General features: G+C 39.5%; 1 protein-coding gene across 1 annotated transcript in view; it reads right to left on the bottom strand.

Annotated features, from left to right (window-relative positions):
- NALF1 (NALCN channel auxiliary factor 1) overlaps window positions 1-22,260 on the bottom strand; it is a 477,589-nt gene that overhangs the window by 4,499 nt on the left and 450,830 nt on the right. Inside the window, exon 2 of the mRNA XM_065677949.1 lies at window positions 6,975-7,146. Within this exon, the coding sequence (XP_065534021.1) occupies window positions 6,975-7,146 (172 nt within the window). The remainder of the gene's footprint in view (window positions 1-6,974; window positions 7,147-22,260) is intronic.

The following is a 22,260-nucleotide window of genomic DNA, read 5'->3' as shown; positions in this document are numbered from 1 at the left end:
AAAATAAACAAATTACTCTTTAGTCAAGCAGATTATTCTTAAACTGGTGAATAAGGCTGTTCAGCTCTTTTGAAAAGGCTAATTTAAATTTCAGACTCTACTCCAATTGTTGAAGAAGATCTGGGTTGCTGTAGGTTGGTTGGTTGATTATTTTTTTAACACTGTATGTTGGTTATTTCAGACAGTTGCCCCTGGAACATTTCCCTGTCTGCTTGTGTCCACATTTAAGAAAAATACATTGTGCTTCCTCAGCATGAATGGATTTTTTTTTCCCCCCTGAAATATGTAGAGGACCAAATTCCTCCTGCAGTTCTAAATCAGTATTATCACTACAAAACTGACTGAGCTGCTGCAAGTCAGAAAAATAAATGAGTAGCTGACTCTCAAGGCTATATAATGAACCTTTCTAGATCTGCTAACATACAGGATAAGGGTGAGATAACTTGATGCTTGCAAGCATTTGGCTTTCCCTACCCACACCCCTTTCCAGTTTTGCTTCTATTATGTACATTTTTTTATCAAAAAAGATTTACTACTATGATATGATAGGAGTCATACATATATAAGTACTGTGTTATCATAGAAAGCTCAAGGATATCAATAGGTTAATTGTCTGCGCTGTTTTTATAGGAGAAGAACATTTGCAGCTAATAAACTTACTATGATATTCATGGAAAAGCCCCAAAATTCAAGACTAGAAAAGCACTAAACTCAAAAGGATGATCTATTAGATTGACAGGTTCAGCTTGTAAAACCATGTCAAATTTTCCTTGCAGGCAGATCCATAGTAACGATTTAAACCATGCTTGTCAAACATAAATAGGATTTGTCCTGCTGTCTGTGTTAACTAAGTATTTTGATATTTTAGGACCTACTAAGAGGTGTGGGCAGGAGGCAAATGACACATAACTATGAGTTATTTTTAGAGTAAGATTTTGGATCAAGTATATACTTTTTTGTCTGAGTTTCCCAGAACAACATAAAGCGAATAGCATTCAGAGATTTTCTCTTCTTGAACTGTTCTGCAAATAAAAGATAGATTGCGCAGCATTCCATATATCACATTTTCTTGAGGAAATTGCTTTTCAAATTGCACTAGAATCAGGGCATCTGTTTTGAAAGAGACACTCTATAGCTAAACCTGCTAGTGAAACCCAGACACACATCTGCCTCTTGAGAGGAAGCTGCACTTTAAAGAATTGTTCCCAATACCTTTGCTGAGCTTTGTTAAACAACAAACCTCCCCTACAGTTTGTTGAGAATTCTCTGTAATAATTCTCACTACGCCCTTAGAAACATTAGTGTTTGCTAGAAGCATGACTGACAGTTTTATTTCTGGTGAATATTCTTTACTCTGAAGGAAGAGGAGTTTCTGAGGAAGTGTTACTTTGCATGGATCACATAAGCATATGTTACTGATATTTGCCAAAAAACGATGCATGGGAGAATATTTACATTATGCATTCCAAGCCACCAAGACGTTAATCAGAACACATGAAATTAGGACCCTAAATTAATATGAACTGAAGGGAAACATGAGTGAGTCAAAGCACCTGAATCACCTGCCTGCTCAGCTCCTCTGTCACTTTGCTTTCTCCTTTCACAACGAAAACTATCAGAAGCCTGCTCAGCACAGGAGAGGAGACAAATTTGATTTTCCTCCTGGTGGCAGAAGACCCATTCTGATGACACTGCTTTTAGGAAGTACCAGAGTGCTGTGCTGGTTTTGGAACAAGCTAATGCAACACATCTCTGCCTTACTGCTGCTCACTACATTTCCTTCATTTCCTTCACAGAGAAACTTAGGTGCTCTGTTAAATTCCATGACAAAAACAGTAAAGAGTTTGAGCATGTGGCTGGAATTTCCTGCCTGATACTTGCTGCTGGGTGATGGCCCTGTTGTGCCAGAAGGCACAAGAGGCCATAAATCTTGGTCAATACAAAGAAAGACCGTAGCAACACAGCTAGCTCTAATTCACCATTCTAAAGTGGTCCAGACTCGGCACATGGACAGCAGTTTTGGGATTGTTCTCCCAGTAGCCAGAATAGGCTATGTCTGTATTAAGTAGTCTGGGGCAAGAGAAGATATGTAGGATGAAACAGCTGGTGCTGAATATCTTGCGTCAACTCTAAATGCATTTTAAGGGTTTTTAACTCACTCTAGCTCTAGTCTAATTCTGCAGATCAAAATAAGCATTAGCATTTGGGACATGCTAGGTATGTCCCAGTAGCACATCTCCTGGCTTAGTTTAATCCAAAGGAACCCAGTTCAAATCCTCCAAGGCCTCTCCGCAGTGAGTATGAACAGGAGATTTGCTTCAAAAGTACATTCCTGAACTAGATCACTAATGTGGATGCAATTGCAGTGTTGGTGTTAATGTCATATCCTGGAAGGGGCATGCGTGGGGAGAGGTCATCTTTTTGGGTATCTCTGCTGCTCATTTGGTGGAAACTGAGCTCTCATGTTTTTTTGGGTTTAGCAAACTGCAGGCCTAAATGCATAGTTTGGTTGTGAAGAAAGCATTTATGCCTCCTGTATCCTGTCTCTGTCTCCACTGGGAGGTGGCAGCAAGCCAAACAAACAGTTCATGAGCTGGACCAGTAGCCAAGCCAGCTGCTGGACCACATTACTTTGGAAGGCAAGGGAAAAGAAGGAGTTGTGAATTATTACCAGTCTCTTTCCAGTGCTTTGTACATAGAGTCATACATCTTTCATCTCTCTTTTCACACTCAATAAGCATGTGTGAAAGAAATCTTCCACTTGTTTCATTCACACTGGGGGAAAAGAAGAAAAGATGACTACATCTATGAAAGAAAATCTCTCTGGTATGATGCTATTTTCATAGGAATCACAATTAAAAACTTTGACTTAGAACTTTGCATGGGACTCATTCATTGCAATCTGACATGTTTGGGTATGTATGCCTGAACACTATTATTATCTCCCTTAAATAAGATTCTGTTTTGCATGGGCAATTCTAGACATCTGAGCTGCAGAAAGAAACATTAGATGAAACTTAACTCATATGGATATAAACTCCAAAGGTCTAAACTGAAAGCAACCATTCAATTTTAACGAATATGAAAAACAGTGTGCTCCAGAACACTGTCTGATGGAAAGACCAACATTTTTCTTCTATTCCTAGAAGAAAGGGGGGAGAGTGGAACACAAAATCTTTTTAGCTAATCGCATATTTCCGTAATCAGAACAAAACTGTGATTCTGATTGTTTTGATTAATCTCCCAAGTACTTTCTTTTGTGATGCAGTTGAGCCACATCCTTACATGCATTTCTACACAAGATTAAGTTCCGGTGATCCACAACTAGTGTCGCATTCCCTCTCCCTTTCCCACTATCTACTTTCGTTGCAGGTAATCAAGTAAGACATTCTCAGGCTAGAATATGTCTTCTTATACCAGTCCTCAAGAATTTCCAAGAAGTCTTTATTGATCCATAGTATAAACTACTTTTTTAATGTCGTCAAAGAAAACAACTGAAAAATTTCTTGGCTAAAATTAGACAGTTCCATGCTGTGTTCTCATCATGTGAGCCTTCCAAGAAAGGTCCTTGTTATTATTTTTGTTCTTATTCCTTTTTACAACCTCCAGTCCTTTTTTGTTTTGCTTTGTTCTTATAGCATCCAACCTTGAGAAAATTCTACTCTGAAAGCAAAAACCCCAAGTCTGTGGGTTCTCTGCCCACTGATGCCACCATCGACCTGCCTACTGCTGTGGTGGAAGAGGGCTGGTGAGGGAAGGCAGTGGCTTGGTACTGCTGCAGCAGCTCCTAATGCCACCAGTGACATGGAGCCACACCAGTCTCTTACTCAGCTGCAACTGAAAAATGACATGTAGCGTTCACACATCCTGCACTCTGTGCTGTAGTCAACATCAAATAAATCCAGTTATCACCAGTACCCTTTTTCCTATTACTTGCCTTCCACAGTATATTGAAATGTTTTATAGAAGTCAATCTTCTGTCTTTTCATTAGCCTCAGCCTCTACTGGACCTTAGAGGAAATAATCTGTTACCATGGAATGGAGGAAGCAAAGCCCTTATTATAAAATTGTTGCTTCTGAAACATTATTAAAGAAAATCAGAATCCACAAATTCTTGATGTTTCTCAGATAAGTCATCCTGTTTAGGGGGGCTCCTTTATTTTCTCCAGAAACTATTTTCTAATTAATTGTTTTTCTTAGCTACCTAGATAGTCTTTCATTAGTTTAATGGAGGAAAAGACTATCGCACCAACATAACCCAGTTCAGTTCTTGCTGGGTTTCTCTGAAAATGTAAGTGAAAATTTCAGAAAAAGGACCTGTAGCTTTTCTCTCCATGGGATACCATCAGAGTCAGGAGCAGCAGGGATATTCAAGAGTAATTTCAATGAGTGACAGGCTGTGGCAAAATGTCATTCATGAGGAATCCCTGAACATAAAGTTTGCTCCTGCTTTGTTTCCTGTAGCAGAGCTCAATGGTGACCAGCTTCACAGTGAAGTTAGATCAATTGGAGACAGCAGACAACCAGCTGTAAGACTTAAATATCAAACAGATATATCTTTGATCTGACTCTTCTGGGTTTTGCCAATGAATTTCACAAATGACAGGAAGAGCAGAAATCCTAGAACATGTCTGCCAAACAGGAGCTCACAGAGAGAGCAGCAGAAGAGGTTCCTCAAGACAAGGGTGACCTGCTTTCAGTTGCTTTTCTGCAAAAGAAATTCAAGTTAACTGTCAAACCACAAGCTCTGTTAAGGTATTTTTTCTGTTGTTGAACTCACTGTAGTTTTCACTAAGCTGCAGAGAAATTTAATTCTTTAGTCCCACAGCAGCTATTAGTCTAATACCTTATTTAGCAGAAGTAAGTCCTCTTATAGAGAGCTGCAGAGGTTGACCATGGGCCTGTTTTCTGGACAAAGTTTGAATTGCAGCCTTGTACTTCTCAGCATCATCTCTTGCTCACAGCTGCCTAGCGTCAGCATGCTGACTCCTATGGATCCAGGAATACAAGCTTTGCTCTGCTGATGCTGAGGGTCTTGATTTGAGAGGACAAAAAGTTCAACCAAATATTAGTGGACTGCTGAGATGAGACTGAGGTTTCCCTGACTTTAAATGTCTGCAATAAGACTTTGGTGACTAATAGGAGCTACAGCAAACAAGAGAGCAGCCAGCACTGTTAACAGAGCATAGAGAGCTAGTCAGCTCACCAGGTGCAGATGCCTACTTAGACTGAATTAAATAGCTCTACCCACTACACCAGATCTTCAGTGACTCTAGTGAGAACTTAATCACAGAGTTTATGCATGGATACCCATGCTACTAATACCTGCAGTAAAATAAGTTTAATCCTTTGCTAAATCTGCATTTCATCCCAAACTGAGATGTTAAATAAGTAATCTTTGCAAGGTCATGTATTTTGTGTGTCTTAGGAATGAATTTGGACTTGGAGATAAAATAGGAAAAAATGAAGATGTGGATATGTATTTACTAAGAGATTTTCTGAAATAATTACAAATATGGTTTTGTTTATTGTTTGCTTATTCTTTGCCATTGTGTATGTATCTGTATACACACACGTATATACATGCACACCCCCCCCATATATATTGTATACATGTTGTAAATAAAAATGTCCTAAGCTTCTCACTTCAGCTTTTATTGTTCTATCTTAAACTGGAAAATATCACTCATTTGCTTATGGCGTATGCACATTGGAAGGCCTATTTATGAAATGCACTGAAGTGCTAAGTACATCACGTTACTGATGACTACCAAATTGTAACTCAGGTTACAATTCGTTATATTGTCTTTTGCATACGGATGAATATTGCTCATTCGTGAGCAATAGACTACCAGAACCTCCCTAAATCCAAACACTGTTATAAGGTGAAGTGAGTTGCCACAAACATTATGCCTGATTCTAAGATGTTATAGAACATTTATGGGGTTTTATATTTTACTCTGCTTTTAAGTAGCTTACCATGGGCAACTGATTTTGTATCAAGGTTTACAGTGCACCCCTAATTTAATGTTGAGGAAGTCTAATTTCAGATATTTGGATCAGGATGTCAAAATATCTAAGTGTTGAAGTGCCTTTTCACTGATTCAGTGGGAATGAGTTGCCTAAACATCGCCAAAATTCTCAGGTGATACTCTAGACATCAGAAAGATGCAGATAGCATTGATATGAGCTGAAGTTTTGTGAGGATGTCTCCCAGCCAGTCCTGAAAAGTGTGTGAGGCACCTGGGATGTACTAAAGCTACTTCTTGCCTACTATGTCCTCCCTGGTTGGATCTTTCTGAGATAGTGTTTGAGCAGAATGGAAAGTAAAATGAACCAAACCATTTTATAAATGTGTAGACCTATATTAGTAGTACATTTAAAAATTAAAATACAGAATGCAAAAAGACTCAAGAAGAGACCAAAAGATCAGCTCTTTATAGGTGAAGAACTAATCCTTAAAATTCTTTGCTAGTGACAGACCTTTTCCCTAGATATTTACTTTCAAAGAGCTGCACAGTTTTGATTGTTACACCTCAGAATCTTCGTTTATTTAACTTGAGAAGGCAGAGGAACAAAGGTGAATATACTAAAAACTGGACTTGCCTTTTTCTTTTTTTTTTTTTTAATATTGCATGACACAGAGCTTCTTTTCTCAGAGCATTGCATGATACAGAGCAATAAAACTCTTCCCCCAAATTATTAAGCATAAAAAAACCCAAACCAGAACCAATTTAATCTAGTAATTTTGTTTTGTAAAGTTAATGACTATGGCAAGCTGTAGTATAAATGTGCATTACTAAATCTGGGCTCAAATCCTAGCACCTCTGATAGGTGAGGTGTGCTCACCTGTATTTGTGACAGAGAATACCTTCAGGTTGTCATAGTTAGTGCTGATAGAAGAAATATTATTCACACTCTCCTATACATATAGACTTATGAAAACAAGGGAAATTAGCTTTTCTATACTATACCTGTACAGATGAAACTTGATAGTCCTCCATAGATGACATCATCATTGTCTGGTAATATAAAGGGACACCTCGTCTGAACCTCCAAACAGTATTGCTTGCAAGGAATTCTGTTGCTGCAGTGAAACTGTGTGACTTCAAAATACTGGGAACAGAGCCAGGCTTTGTAGACAGTCTAGAAAAAGAGAAGAACCAGAGGTACAGATGGATGACAATAGCACTATCATTATTAGAAGAACATACTGTACTGTACACCTACATTAATGTTGCTTTTAAGTAAATTTTGAGAGAATATCACCTGAGTAAAACATGCTCTTAAATTTTTAGTATCTTCCCACTTCAGGAATGAAAATTTCAGCCAAGTCATTCAAAAGAAGTAGTCAAGACTAAGCTTATGCTGTCATTTTATCTTTGTAAACAAGTATGCCTCTTAGATGCACTTTTTTACTAGACACATGCACACATGCCACAACCCCCTCTCCCTTTATCATATAAAAACTGAGATCCTAACCTCATCCGAAGCAGGTCTGAGAAAAAATTCTGAAAGTGCAAGTAAGAGCTTAAAACTGGGCTCAGGCCAGCTCTGCTCTTATATCATTTAGAGCTAAGCTGTCAGGTTGCAATAGATGGTGCTGCTTCCCTTCAAATAAAACCTTATCCAGTCAGCACAAACACGTTTCCTGATCACCGACAGCTGTAGACTAGGCAAAAAACCTGCAACAGTGAGGACCACTGTCTAGCTTTGGAAACTAAAAGGTACACATTAAAGATGCTGTCATCTGATGCTGTGCAGCCATGGCTGCAGGATCTATGATTATTACAATGATTATCATCATTTAAACAGAAAAGCAAAATAAACATGTAAATTTCAGTTTATTTTGCTTATTTTCTTCTGATCAGTGGTCTCTGTCATAAGGATTAAACTAGCCTTTCAGACACAAAAGTTTTGCATGTGATCATACAAAAATAGATTTTACACTAGGCTACAAAGGTGATGAAAAATCTTTGAGGCTGGCTACAGAGAGAGTTTTGTTTGCTTCTCATTTTTTTTTCCACTTATCTGTTTTGAAGTACATTATTTACTGGCTAGATACTTGCTATTTAAGTTATTATACAAGAAAAACTTCCTTTTTTTATTCATTCAGAATATCTGAAAATCTTAGTATCTACCTTTCCTTTTATCACAAGCTGAAAAGCAATACAGTCAGCTGATTATTTGCCTTCTTCGTAGACCTGTTTTCAATAAAAAAGGGAGCAGACTGCATTTTTTTAAGCACTGAAACTCCAAAACCTGACACCTGAAAAGAGCAATCTAGCTGAGAGTTTGGTTTCATTTCAGCATGTTTCATCTCATCAGTTATAATTTCACTCACGTAAACAGCAGCTTAAATTGCATAATTAATTTAAATGCATTAGTCCCAGAATCACAAAATTTTTATCTTTCCTTGCTTGCAATGGTGACAGGAATGGTTAAGGTTGTCAGGTGATGAAGTGAAGCCTTTATCACTAATCTATGTTTTGTGAGTATCTCTTTATAATAGTTTTTGCTTACTGCATTCTGTAGAACATGATTTTTTTTTTTTTAATTACAAATTCAATTTTAGTTGCTTACAAAGCTTTCTTATCCACAATAAATGATTAATGAGAAGGAAGACTAGGTGATGTGTGTACTTTTTGCTTTTGAATAAACTTCTAAAGAGCAAGTGGTTTTCCCAGTGTTGACTAGATCTCCCACTACACTTTTAAAGCTTCAGCTCCTATGTTGACAAATGCAAAAATAAAATAAATAAAGTAATTGGTTTTTCTATTTTTAGTTAGTGAGCATAGTCTGCCCGTCTGACACAAATGTTGTGCCTGGTAACAGAACAATATTCACAGGTGTTCCTGCCTGATGACTAGTGCTGTACACCTGTTTAGTATGAACACAGCTGCTTAGTATGAACATGTTCTCTTCATAGACTGGATCTAAGAGTAGTAAGGTGGTTTATGAATATATTTGAAAATGTACATCAGTTATAGGAAGTGTACTGAACAGCAACCATGCCTGTAATAAGGAAATGAGCAAACCCATGTATTTACTTAAGCAAGACAGAAAATAAATGTTTATTGAAAAGCAATAAATAATGCAATCATAGGTTTAATTTCAGTATGTTTTCTTCTGTGAACATTTTTATGTATCCAGTCTCAGTTCGTACCCGTCATCTTCAAGAGTTTTCAACTTTGGCTCAAAACTGCATTTGAACTCATGAGTATACCTGCTCCTGAAATTTGTTTATCAGATTACTGTCTTTGACTCTGTAGATGTGTAGATGTGCTACCCAAGAGGGAGTACAGAAGCGTAAGAACTGATCTCATATTTGTGCGTACCACTAACTGACTGCTCAGCAGCCTTTCCATGAGACCCATAGCTGACCCAACTGAGTAAGTACAGAGCAGGTTTATTTTATTTTAGAGATAGTGAAAGGTGACTTCTTTAGCTTAAATATTAGAAGTCCATGATTTGGAAATGAAATGTATTGAAATTTCTAAGAAAATTTAATAGAAAAGTAGTAAAGAAGTTCTTCCTGATGTTAACGTGGAACTTCCTATGCTCCAGTTTACACCCATTGCCCCTTGTCCTATCACTGGATATCACTGAAAAAAGCCTAGCTCCATCATCCTGACACCTACCCTTCACATATTTGTAAACATTGATGAGGTCACCCCTCAGTCTCCTCTTCTCCAAGCTAAAGAGACCCAGCTCCCTCAGCCTCTCCTCATAAGGGAGATGTTCCACTCCCTTAATCATCTTTGTGGCTCTGCGCTGGACTCCTTCAAGCAATTCCCTGTCCTTCTTGAACAGAGGGGCCCAGAACTGGACGCAATATTCCAGATGCGGCCTCACCAAGGCTGAGTAGAGGGGGAGGAGAACCTCTCTTGACCTACTAACCACTCCCTTTCTAATGCACCCTAAGATGCCATTTGCCTTCTTGGCCACAAGAGCACATTGCTGGCTCATGGTCATCCTCCTATCCACCAGGACCCCCAGGTCCCTTTCCCCTTCACTACTTTCCAGCAGGTCAACCCCCAACCTGTACTGGTACATGGGGTTGTTCTTCCCCAGATGCAAGACTCTACACTTGCCCTTGTTAAATTTCATCAAGTTTCTCCCCGCCCAACTCTTCAGCCTGTCCAGGTCTCGCTGAATGGCAGCACAGTCCTCTGGTGTGTCAGCCACTCCTCCCAGTTTTGTGTCATCAGCAAACTTGCTGAGGGTGCACTCAGTTCCCTCATCCAGGTCATTGATGAAAATATTAAACAGCACCGGTCCCAGCACCGACCCCTGAGGAACTCCACTAGTCACAGACCTCCAGCTAGATTCTGCGCCATTGACCACAACTCTCTGCCTTCTTCCTTTCAACCAGTTCTCGATCCACCTCACTACTTGATCGTCAAGCCCACACTTCCTCAGCTTATCTATGAGGATGCTGTGGGAGACAGTATCAAATGCCTTACTGAAATCAAGAAAAACCACATCTACCGCTCTACCATCATCCCTCCACCTAGTCACTTCCTCATAGAAGGCTATAAGGTTGGTCATACATGACTTCCCCCTCATAAAACCATGTTGGCTGTTCTTAATGACCCCCTCATCCTTGATATGCCTAGTGATGGAGTCAAGAATAAGTTGTTCCATCACCTTTCCAGGGATGGAGGTAAGGCTGACCGGTCTATAATTACCCGGGTCCTCCTTCTTGCCCTTCTTATAGATTGGTGTGACCTTTGCCATCCGCCAATCCTCAGGCACCTCGCCCGTTTCCCACGACTTACCAAAGATGATGGAAAGTGGCCTAGCAATGACCTCCGCCAGCTCCCTCAGCACCCGTGGGTGCATTCCATCCGGACCCATCGATTTACAGATGTCCAGTTTGCATAGCTGATCCCTAACCCAATCCTCATCTACCAAAGCAAACTCCTCCTTTGTCCTGACTCCTTCTGGGGCTATAGAAATCCGGGGCCCTCGGGGAGAGTCTGCAGGAGTAAAGACAGAGGCAAAGAAGGCATTCAGCACCTCTGCCTTCTTTATATCCTCTGTCTCCAGGGTACCCACTTCGTTCAGCAGTGGGCCTATATTGCCTCTTGTTTTAGTTTTATTTGCTATGTATTTGAAGAAGCCCTTTCTATTGTCTTTAACCCGACTAGCAAGATTGAGTTCCAAGGAGGCCTTAGCTGTCCTAATTGCCTCCCTACATCCTCTAACAACTGTCCTATATTCCTCCCAAGCGGCCAGCCCCTCCTTCCATAATCCATAGATTCTCCTTTTCCACTTGAGTTTGCCCAGCAGCTCCTTGTTTAACCACGCCGGTCTCCTAGATCCCTTACTTGACTTCCTACTCATTGGGACGCTCCGATCCTGAGCTTGGAAGAAGCGGTCCTTGAATGCTAACCAACTATCTTGAGCCCCTTTACCGCCTAGTACACTTTCCCATGAGACTTCCCTTAGCAGTTGACTGAAGAGGCCAAAGTTGGCCCTTCGGAAATCCAGAACTGTGGCTTTGCTAGGTATTCTATTCCTCCCACACAGGATCCTAAACTCCACCATCTCATGGTCACTGCAGCCAAGGCTGCCATTGACCGTCACCACTTCGACCAAACCCTCCTTGTTGGCGAGTACTAAATCTAGCAGCGCTGCTCCCCTAGTTGGTACGTCCACCATTTGCATTAAGAAATTATCATCAATGCACTCGAGGAACCTCCTAGACTGTGAATGACTGGCTGTGTGAGTCTTCCAGCAAATATCGGGGTAATTAAAGTCCCCCACGACGACTAAGGCATGTAGTCGCGAGGCTACTTCCAGTTGCCTGTAGAAAGCCTCATCAACTCCTTCGTGCTGATCAGGAGGTCTGTAATAGACCCCCACAACTGTATCACCCGTGCCAGTCAGCCCCTTGATTCGTACCCACAGACATTCCACTTGCTCCTCATCCGACCCCGGACAGAACTCAATACATTCTAGTTGCTCTCTCACGTAAAGAGCAACTCCACCACCTCGCTTCGCTGACCTATCTTTCCTAAAAAGGACATAGCCATCCATGACCACATTCCAGTCATGTGAACTGTCCCACCATGTCTCTGTAATCGCCACTAGATCATAACCTTTAGCCCGCACACAGACTTCTAACTCCTCCTGTTTATTCCCCATGCTGCGTGCATTGGTGTACAGGCATTTCAGGGAGCCAGTCCTAGTACTCTTTTTCCCCTGCGGGACGGGGTCTAAAGAGCTATCCTTTCCCACAAGTGAAACAAGAGATTGATAGTCCTCCTTAGCCCGCCATCCTTCAATCCCTAGCATGTTCCTCTTGGGCTTGTCCCCAACAGGCCCAGTTAAATCCCCTCCCCCCTTCCTAACTAGTTTAAAGCCCTGTCAATAAGCCCTGCTAACTCCTGCCCCAAAACCCTTTTTTTTCTCTGGGACTGGTGTATCCCGCCTGTCACCAGCAAACCAGGTGTCCCATACAGCAGCCCGTGACTGAAAAACCCAAACCCCTGCCTTTGGCACCAGTCACGTAGCCATACATTAACCTGCAGAGTCTTCTTATATATCCCTTCACCCTCGCTTGCAACAGGTATGGAGGCAAACACCACTTGCGCTCCAGACCCTTTAACCAGCCGTCCCAGGGCCCTGTAGTCTCTCTTCATTGCCCTTACGTTCCTCGTAATAATTTCGTCACTGCCAACCTGAAAAACCAGCAGTGGGTAGTAGTCAGACGGCTGCACCAGTTCAGAGAGCTTCTTTTTAACATCTCTAATCCGAGCCCCAGGCAGGCAGCAGACCTCCCTGTGGGGTGGATCCGGTCGACAAATGGGCCCTTCTGTTCCCCTCAGAAGGGAGTCACCCACCACAATTACTCTTCTTTTCTTCTTGGTTGGGGAAGTTCTGAGGCATGTGGGTGAGTGACTAGCCCTGGGTGACTCACTAGATAGATTTGCCTCACCATCTCCATTCACCTGGCCCTGAATTTCCAAGACCTCATACCTGTTATTCAAGGGCAACTGGGAGGGAGGAAGGGATTGTGAGGGTTTTCGCTTACCTCTCCGAGGAGGAACCTCCCTCCATCCATCCTTGTCCATTAAGCTCTCTCCTTCTGTCTGATGGTAGGAGGGAAGGGGATCCATATCTTGTTGAACCACTTCCCTCTGCCCTTGCCTTAGGGTGTGGTTCCACCAATCTATTTCACTTTCACACTCTCTAATGGCTCTCAACCTTTCTACCTCCTCCCTCAGTTCAGCCACCTGCCTGAGCAGGTCATTTATTTGCTCACAGCGAACACAAGCAGTGTCACTGTGACAGAGCACTGGAACAGGCTGCCCAGGGGGGTTGTGGAGTCTCCTACACTGGAGATATTCAAGGCCCGCCTGGACAAGTTCCTGTGTGATGTACTGTAGGTTACCCTGCTCTTGCAGGGGGGTTGGACTAGATGATCTTTTTAGGTCCCTTCCAACCCTTGGGATTCTGTGATTCTGTGATATTATGGCCTTCTTATACCCCAGAAAATAGAAGGTTTGGTACGGAATTCTTCTGTATCTCCTAGCAAATTCCAAATACTGATTTCCAGAATCTTAAAACATGCACTGTACAACAAAGACTGAAAATATAAATGAAAATATATATAGGCTTGTATTTTCAGTACAACTTCTGCTACATATTATAGTCTTTTGTATGTGTTCATAGAAACGTAAAATCATAGAATGGTTTGGGTTGGAAGGGACCTTAAAGATCACCTAGTTCCAATACCCTGATGTGGGCATGACACCTTCCAGGTTGGTTAAAATCTCATCCAACCTGGCCTTGAACACTGCCAGGGTTGGGGAATCTACAACTTCTCTGGGCAACCTGTGTCAGTGTCTCATCACCTTCACAATAAAGAATTTGCTCCTTATATCTAAACCTACTCTTTCTTAGATTAAAGCCATTACCTTCTCCCATTACTACTTGCTCTTGTAAAAAGCCCCTTCCCAGTCTTCTTGTAGGTCCCATTTAAATACTGGAAGGCTGCTTTAAGGTCTCCCTGGAGCCTTCTCTTCTCCAGGCTGAGCAACCCAACTCTCTCAGCCTGTCATCATAGAAGAGGTGCTCCAGCCCCCTGATCACCTTTGTATCTCTTATCTACTGCATGCATACAATGCAGAAAAATAATTAAAATGGTATTCTGTTTTCAGCTGGTCCAGGAGATGACAAACCTTTGAAAAATCACAGTTGCTAATAGAATTCCGACAGACAGATCTCAAAGAATGTAAAAACACGTTTTTCTGTTGGTTTTGGTTTTACACTTTTTTGATAACAGAAAAAAAACCCAGATAAATTGTATTATTGATGCATTATGGCAACCACATACAGTAAATAACTGTATATATCTAAATATCTCATCTTTTTATCATCAATAGAACTTTAGGCATTTTATATTTGAAAGAGATATGGTCCTGGCTATTAGATATGACACTATGTTGGAAAGATATTATTATATAAGAATAAGCACATCTTTCATGTGCAGAAGCATATCTACAAAGTCTCAGCAGGGTTTAGTGGCAATTTTGCTCACCTAAATAAATTAAAAATACACTACCTTGTTCCTGTAGGGAAACAAAAAAACCCTAAAACAAACCATTGTTGAAAATGTGCACCAACCAATGCTGGTGTCACATACCTGTATTCACATACATGAGTGCCTTCCAGAATGATCATGTTAAAAATCTTCTTGGTATTTGTAAATGATTAATAATATCATGACAAAATATATTATTAATTTGGCAGATGAATTCATTATTTGGCATTCATTTTATGTCTACAAGTTTCAAGTCAATGTCTGGAAGCAGAAAAATATTTTATGATTTCAGCGGCTAAGCACCCAACACAAATAACCAGCTTCAGCAGTTTAAGGACTCTGAATTAACGCTTCATAAACAAACCATACACTAAACTGCATTTGCCTGTCAAATCCTACAGATAATAATGGATTCAGAGTTAAAGGGACGAAAGCAAGGTTGCGTATGGAGAATTTTGAGAAAATAAAAGAGCACAGTGTGTTCTTTTTCTCTCAGGACATTAAGAAGAGCACCTATTTTTGTCTCTTTGTGGGGAATAGCAGTCCAGATATTGTTGCTTTTTAGGGTACTTTGTGTCTCATATCACACATGAGGTTAGACAGTGTCTCAGAGTTTTTCTTTCTGGTCTTGAAAGGCAATCAGACAGAAGTATTAGGCAATATGGTTACATTATTTGCCTAGATAGGGGCCAGTGGCTGCTGCCAGCAATGTGTACAGTATCACCAGGTAGAATAGTATGAGACCACAGCCAGGGTCATTCCCCGAGATCACTCGTAACTGGTTGTGCAAGTGCATAAAACTAATTTTAATTGTATGACCAGGATTTACTAAGGCTGCAAAAATGATGGGAAGATAAAGTTGTATTTACTATGCATACACGCCCACAGTCTTTCTCCCTCCTCCTCTTATTCTCACTCACTCATACAAGCACAATATATGATTCTAAATAACCTGATTTCTGTCAAGACAGATCGAGTATGTAGCCGGAATCATATGAGTCATACTGCATGAGATGTATCAGTAGAGCAGAATGGAAAAGCTCAATCAGTTTCATTCTCTACAGCTGTCAATTCCTCATAGTTTTCAAGAAATAGATTCATCTCTCTTCTCCCCCTTTCCCTGTTGTTCCTGGCTGCCATTGCCATCACAATTCTTGATGAACACTGAAATTTCCAGGAAGTACTTACTTTAATTATTCTACCTGAAAATGACTTTCTTTTTCCCCCCTCACTGAACAAAAAAATTGGTGTTATTGTCTGGATTGTCAAAATAATAACACAAAAGGAAACCAAGAAATCATTAAATACTGTGTAGATGTGGAGGATGTTGGGAGGGAAAGAAAGTAGGAAGAAAGAAATCACAACAGAAGCTCTCTCTTCCAAAATGGTAAATCTTCTGAAACAAAAGAAATTTTAACTCTTTGCACAGATGCTTTAAAACCATATGCATTCCTCAGCATGAAAAGGAAGTCTTCAAACAGAGAAAAACTTAATAGTTTAACCTACCAGATGAAACAGCAGAGGCCCCTCATGAACTTCAGAGGCATTCTTTCATTGACATTTTCAGTCATCCAGGAAATTGTAACTTATTGGGATAAAGGAATTAACAATATTGCCTTGACAGTCTGATATGATTCCTGCTCAACTTCTCCTAAAGCTTGTGAGTATCTTGAGCTAAATTCTGCAGTCTTTATGTATACTGAGGAATACTTAAGGCTGTGACTGATTAATCAATGATTCTCCAAGAATATTCATGGAATAACTTATTATATAAACTGAGCTTTTTCAGCAGAACTGAAAACAGAAATGCTCACTAAAAAGCATTCATTAAAAAAACACCCAAACATCTGGGTTGCAGAGTAGTGTTGTGGCCTTCAAGTTTTGCTCTGTTCTAAACTAGTGGTCCTCAGCCCATGCTATTTCTTTGACAATAGTGAATAAGCTGTGTATGGAGAGCAAAATCTCCTGTCAGTCTGTTTAACATGTAATTTTCTGTAAGCAAAAGTAACCTTAAAGATTCTAGTGTGCAGCAGACTGTCTATATGCAGCAGGTGATGTCTAATTTCTGCCTGATTCATAGAGTTAGAATGTATGAACTATTTAAAGCCATTACATGTACATTTAAAGTTAGAGCATATGTTTAAATCCCATAGTTTGGCTTTTTTTTTTAGTTTGGGTGAATTGTTGTCTCTGGTATTCTATGACATTATCACAATCATAATGTTGTCTCTTCTAAGGTTTCCATCACATTTTTAAAGTATCTAATTTAGTAAACTTCTTTTACTTCATTTTAGTTCATTTTAGTGTCCCATAACCTTAAACGGCATGGTCACCAGGAGTAAGGGAGTTTAAAATAGTATTAGTTCTTTTCATGAGCTGAGATGCTGTCAATAATAGAGTTGGAGAAAAGCTACTGGCAAAGCCTGGAAAGCCTTCTCAGCCTTCACTTACCCAAATAAAGATATCCATTAATTCATTCAAAACTGCGCTTGAACATTGTCTGAATATATCAGACAATATAGATAGAAAATAAGGGGACAAGATCTTGCAATTATGAGTTTCAGGCCAGCAATGAGGGACCTCAGAAGAGCATGCCTATTTCTTCCCGTGATAAAACTTTTGCTGTAAAATTCACTCTAAATCTTATGCATACTGTACAGCAGAGAAGTAATAGCTACTGTCTGTGCAGTGCAACCTCTAAAAGGCTTTTTTTTATTTGGATCACCAGGGTATTATGAGTTGGTTTGAGTGACAGTGCATCTTCTTTAGGAAACACTTGGGTCAATCTCAGTGTGCATCAGGACCTGCGATATCATGCTGTACAAGCAAAGATGCCTTTTAGATAGCTTACAAGTGTATTTTATATAGACTACAGAACCAAAATATAGATTGCTAACTGGTACAAGACCTGATTAAGTCTGACAAGGCTAGTGTTACAAATGTGAACTCCCCCAGGAACTTTGTCAGTTTTGAGCAGTAAAGGCTGTCGGACTTGAGGAAAACTGCCTTTTGCATGTGTACTATCAAAATAAAAGTCAGTTCTTACAGGAAGCCTTCTGCCCATGAGAGCTGTGGGACTTATGCTGGCATTTCTCTTCTACTGGCCTTCATTACCAGTCTTATTCAGAGACTGTGAACAACCTCAGGATAGGGCTAACTAAGCATATAAATAGCGACTGGATAGGAGGGATCAATCCTCCATAAGGCATCTTTGCCAATGAGAATCAGTGGCATAATCAGGTGATAAAATTCTTCATTACATGAAGTAGAAAATATGTAATAAGTGGCTTTGAAGTATGTGGGTTGCTGAAAATAAGACATTTCACAGGAACAGGTTTTCAATAAATAGATGTTGTTTTGTTTTTTTTTTTTTTTTAAAGTTATTAATTTTATTTAAACGCTATCAAAATACAATATTTTTGACTGAGGGAATATTTCTCAATAAGGTTCAAACACTTCTTTCCAAATAAAGTATTTTCATTCTATTTATACAGCCAAACACTGCTCAAACTATTCACTTAAATATACATCACACTTTAGTACTCTACTACATTAATATTGACTCAAAGCTGTTCTTCTTTTTCGAAAAGCTGCTTTGTACATGCACAGACCCCCACACTCATCCCTGCCCCCTTTCTTTTTTTTTTTTTTTTTTTTTTTTTTTTTGTCTGGGGAATTATAATTTTGGTTTTGATTTATTCTTTTTCATTTGATCCCAAATGAACACAGATTAACAATTTCAGTTTTCTGTAGAACAGACATTATATTTTCCAGTTATTCCATTCTCTGTGCAATTTTTAAATTCTTTGTGTTAAAATATTGCATTAGGAAATGAGAACGTCTGTTTCACATTATGGAAACTTATGCCTGAAATTTACAGTAATTTGGGAACAAGCACATCTGTCTGATGGTTATTGTAACCTTTGATTTAATTTATATTTTATTATAATTAATATTGTCTGTATTGCATGTATCTGCATGGATGGAATATCATATGATAAATATTTCAATATTTATCCAGAATATGTGGATGCCAGTGAATGCAAAATATTGCATTAAGACACAAAAACTTTTAGTGTTTCCTAAATGATGGTAAATTAAATAGAGAAACCTGTTTCTTTCCTGATTTTACTCATTAAATAAATAATTCCATTTGAAAGACACATATGCTATATTATTTGAAGATGGATAAAAGGTAAACGAAGGTTGAAATTTATTTGCCAGAACATTGTTGATTTTAGCTTCAGTTAATATTCTACATAACAAGATTTCTTTTAACCAAATACAAATGACAGCAATGACAAGCTGTTCTGCTCACATCTTTGTTTATATTGGAAACAACAACCAGAAAGATGCAAATAAGCCAGCTCCTAATACGAATATGTGTCTTTGATTATGGAGAAATTACTGCAGAGGAGATTGCATCAATGTCTCACTGTCACTTTGGTAATCTCACAGAGATCAGATATAGAAAAGATCTATAATATTCCTATCTGCCAAAATAAATTACACTTCTGCAAGAACAGATGTGAAAAAAAACCCAGATCCACCAGTCTTATCTTTCTGGTGATTAGCCGTCCAATCAACTGGGGTTATCATAATGATTAACTTCCCTGTTGTTTTATAATACCCTAAAACCTGAACTCATCATCTGTATCAGAATTCAGTCTTAGCTCTTAATATTGCAAAGAAACTTCTAAAGAACATAAACATCCCTTTGGGTGAGCTTAAAGGAAATTGAAGATTAAATAACTCATTATAGAAAGAAGTAGTCTGGCAAAAAGTAAAAAGGGGGCATTAACTAGCCTTTGAATTTCTGAGCTTAATAGTACTGCATCTAATGAGATACCATATTAAAAATGTTCAAATTATTAAAATAAAACAAATTAATAATCTTTAAAATGTCTGATGAGTTTCCCTGGAAGATCTTAGGACAACTGACTTCAAGTCACTTTGCAATGAGCAGGAGCCTGTTTTAAACTTTTACAGTCTGTTCTAAAAATACATCTAAATTCATGAACTAAACGACCTGTCAAGGCTGGAAAGTCTTTGTGTTCAACAGCGCTTTCAATCAGTTTTAAAGTGATGGTAGTCTATATAAATGAGCTCAACATGACATTATTCAGAAGACTGATACTGCTGGCTATGAGTGTATGCAGCGGACCAGGGCACTCTCTTTATATCCTCTGCTTCCTCAAATTAAGGACCTGATTTTTTCCTGCTTACAAAGCTCCAGTCTTGTTCAGAAGAGACAATCCCTTATGGGCCCAAAGGGCCTCCATCAACTTGCAACAGCTGCTGAAGATTCCTGGCAGATGAGGAGACTTGTCACAGGCTGGTATAAACATACATAAAAAAATAGTTTTCTGTGCCTTGAAATTCTCTTTGCATTTGGAATTATAACTTCTCTAAGCATAAGATTTATTCAGTTTCAATGTTGAATTTTCATCTTGATCATGCAGGCTGAAAAATTCTCTTGTCTTAATCCAAACAAGCATCTGAAAATTCTATAAATAAGATGACCAAGTAGCCAATGAATCCATGAGAAATAAGAAAATTGAGGCACCAGAGATAAATGCTTTAGAACCTGAAATCTATGCAAAAAGCTACCCCCCCCTGAACTTCAAATAATGGAAGAAGCCTGTCATAGTGTAGACTCTATTAATGATACAATCTGTATCACTGACAAAAAATTATTTTGATTGTGGTCATTTGAAATTGATTAGAAAAACTTTATTGTGTTGCAAACTATCAAAAGACAAAGCAGATTGGCCTTTCTTTTTTCTCTAGATATTTTTGAATGCACAAAAAGGGTTGGAAATACTACTGCACTATTCTACATTGCTATACTCAATGTCCTCAAGTTGTTCTACCTCTTGCCATTATATCTAATGTATAGGCTGACAAGTCCCCTTTCTCAAAGTTACTGTCGCGCACAACTCTGGTTTGAGGACACACACCTGCACCAAAAGCTGGCTTGAGCCCAGGTAGCCAAACCTGGCCTGAATGGGAATATAATGGGGAACATATATGACATTGCTTTCAACGTCATGACGGCTTGTAATCATTCATTTGATAAATCCTGTTTTCTGGGAAAGCAAAATAAGCTTTCCGAATTGTTCAACAATAAGCTCAACAATAAGCTCAACAATAAGCTCACCCAAGAGCAAGTATCCCAAGTGATGAATTTCCCCAGTCTGACAAGGAACTAGACATTTTCCACAACAGAATTAAGCTTGTTATTACAAGAGATTACATAGCAACAGAACAACCTGCACATACCTTTTGCCATTTCACAGGCTGAACTGGTGATCACCAGCACAGGGATTGTAACACAGTCTTCTCACCTCTGATTTCCAGAGGGACCTTGACATGCTTGAGAGATAGGCTAATGCAAACCTCATGAAGTTCAACCAAGCTAAGTACAAGGTCCTACCCCTGGGTTGGGGCAATCCCAGGAACAGCTAAAGGTTGGGCAGAGAAGAGATCCAGAGCAGCCCTGTGGAGAAGGACTTGGGAGTGTTGATTGATGAGAAACTGAACATAAGCCGGCTTCAGTGTGTGCTCACAGCCCAGAAAGCCAACCGTATCCTGGACTGCATCAAGAGCAGCATGACCAGCAGGTCGAAGGAGGTGATCCTGCCCCTCTACTCTGCTCTCGTGAGACTTCACTTGGAGTATTGTGTGCAGTTCTGGTGTCCTCAACATAAAAAGGACATGGAACTGTTGGAACGAGTGCAGAGGAGGGCCTCTTCATTAAGGACTGTAGTGACAGGACAAGGGGTAATGAGTTCAAACTTAAACAGGGGAATTTTAGGTTAGATATAAGGGGTCAAGTTCTTTGCTGTGAGGGTGGTGAGGCACTGGAATGGGTTGCCCAGGGAGGTTGCAAATGCTCCATCCCTGTCAGTGCTCAAGGCCAAGTTGGAACAGAGCCATGGGTGACATGGTCTAGGCTAAGGCATTCCTGCCCACAGTAAGGGTTTGGAACTTGATGATCTTAAAGTCCTTTCCAACCCTAACCATTCTATGATTTCCCAGAAGAGCTGGAAGCATCAAGTGTCTATCTATGGATCTGAGCAAGCTGTCTGCAGTTTGATCCACAGTGACAGCTCATGACTCTGAGTTCAGCATTCTGAGCTCTTATACCATATAAACACAGTATTCCTGAGACTTCAACCTTTTATCCACCTTTGGAAGGCTGTGTTACTTTTGTTTGTTTGTTTGTTTGTGGTTCTCTATGTATAATCTCACCATAATATATTTTGAGAAATTCCTTGAAATCTAATTTACATGTTCTTTACCAGCATACAAAACCCATAATGCCTCTGAGGTTTATACTTCATGAGCAGGCTCATAGTTCATTGGCTGTCTTTGAACTTTTCTTTTTATATTTTAACTCTCCCACTGCTGGGTTTACCTTGGAGAGAATTCGAGGTGTATAGGTGTATTGTGCATCACTTGTGTTTTTTGATTTTTATTCCTCTCTCTCTTTTTTCTATTATTGTCATTCTATTTTATTTTATTTCGATTACACTCTGATTTTCAAATATTTACTTCACTGCAGTTTTTCCTAGAAGATTTCATGTTCTCCATGGGGTCAAGTTGGAATGAAACTATCTGCTGACACATCTAACAATTTGCATAGGTCAGGTACATCAGGGAAAATATTGAGATGCAGTTTTGCCCTTCAAATTTACTTTCAT

The sequence above is a fragment of the Lathamus discolor genome, chromosome 4 (genome assembly GCF_037157495.1).
Source record: "Lathamus discolor isolate bLatDis1 chromosome 4, bLatDis1.hap1, whole genome shotgun sequence".
Classification (NCBI taxonomy): domain Eukaryota; kingdom Metazoa; phylum Chordata; class Aves; order Psittaciformes; family Psittacidae; genus Lathamus; species Lathamus discolor.
This window is presented reverse-complemented; position numbering and strand designations above follow the sequence as displayed.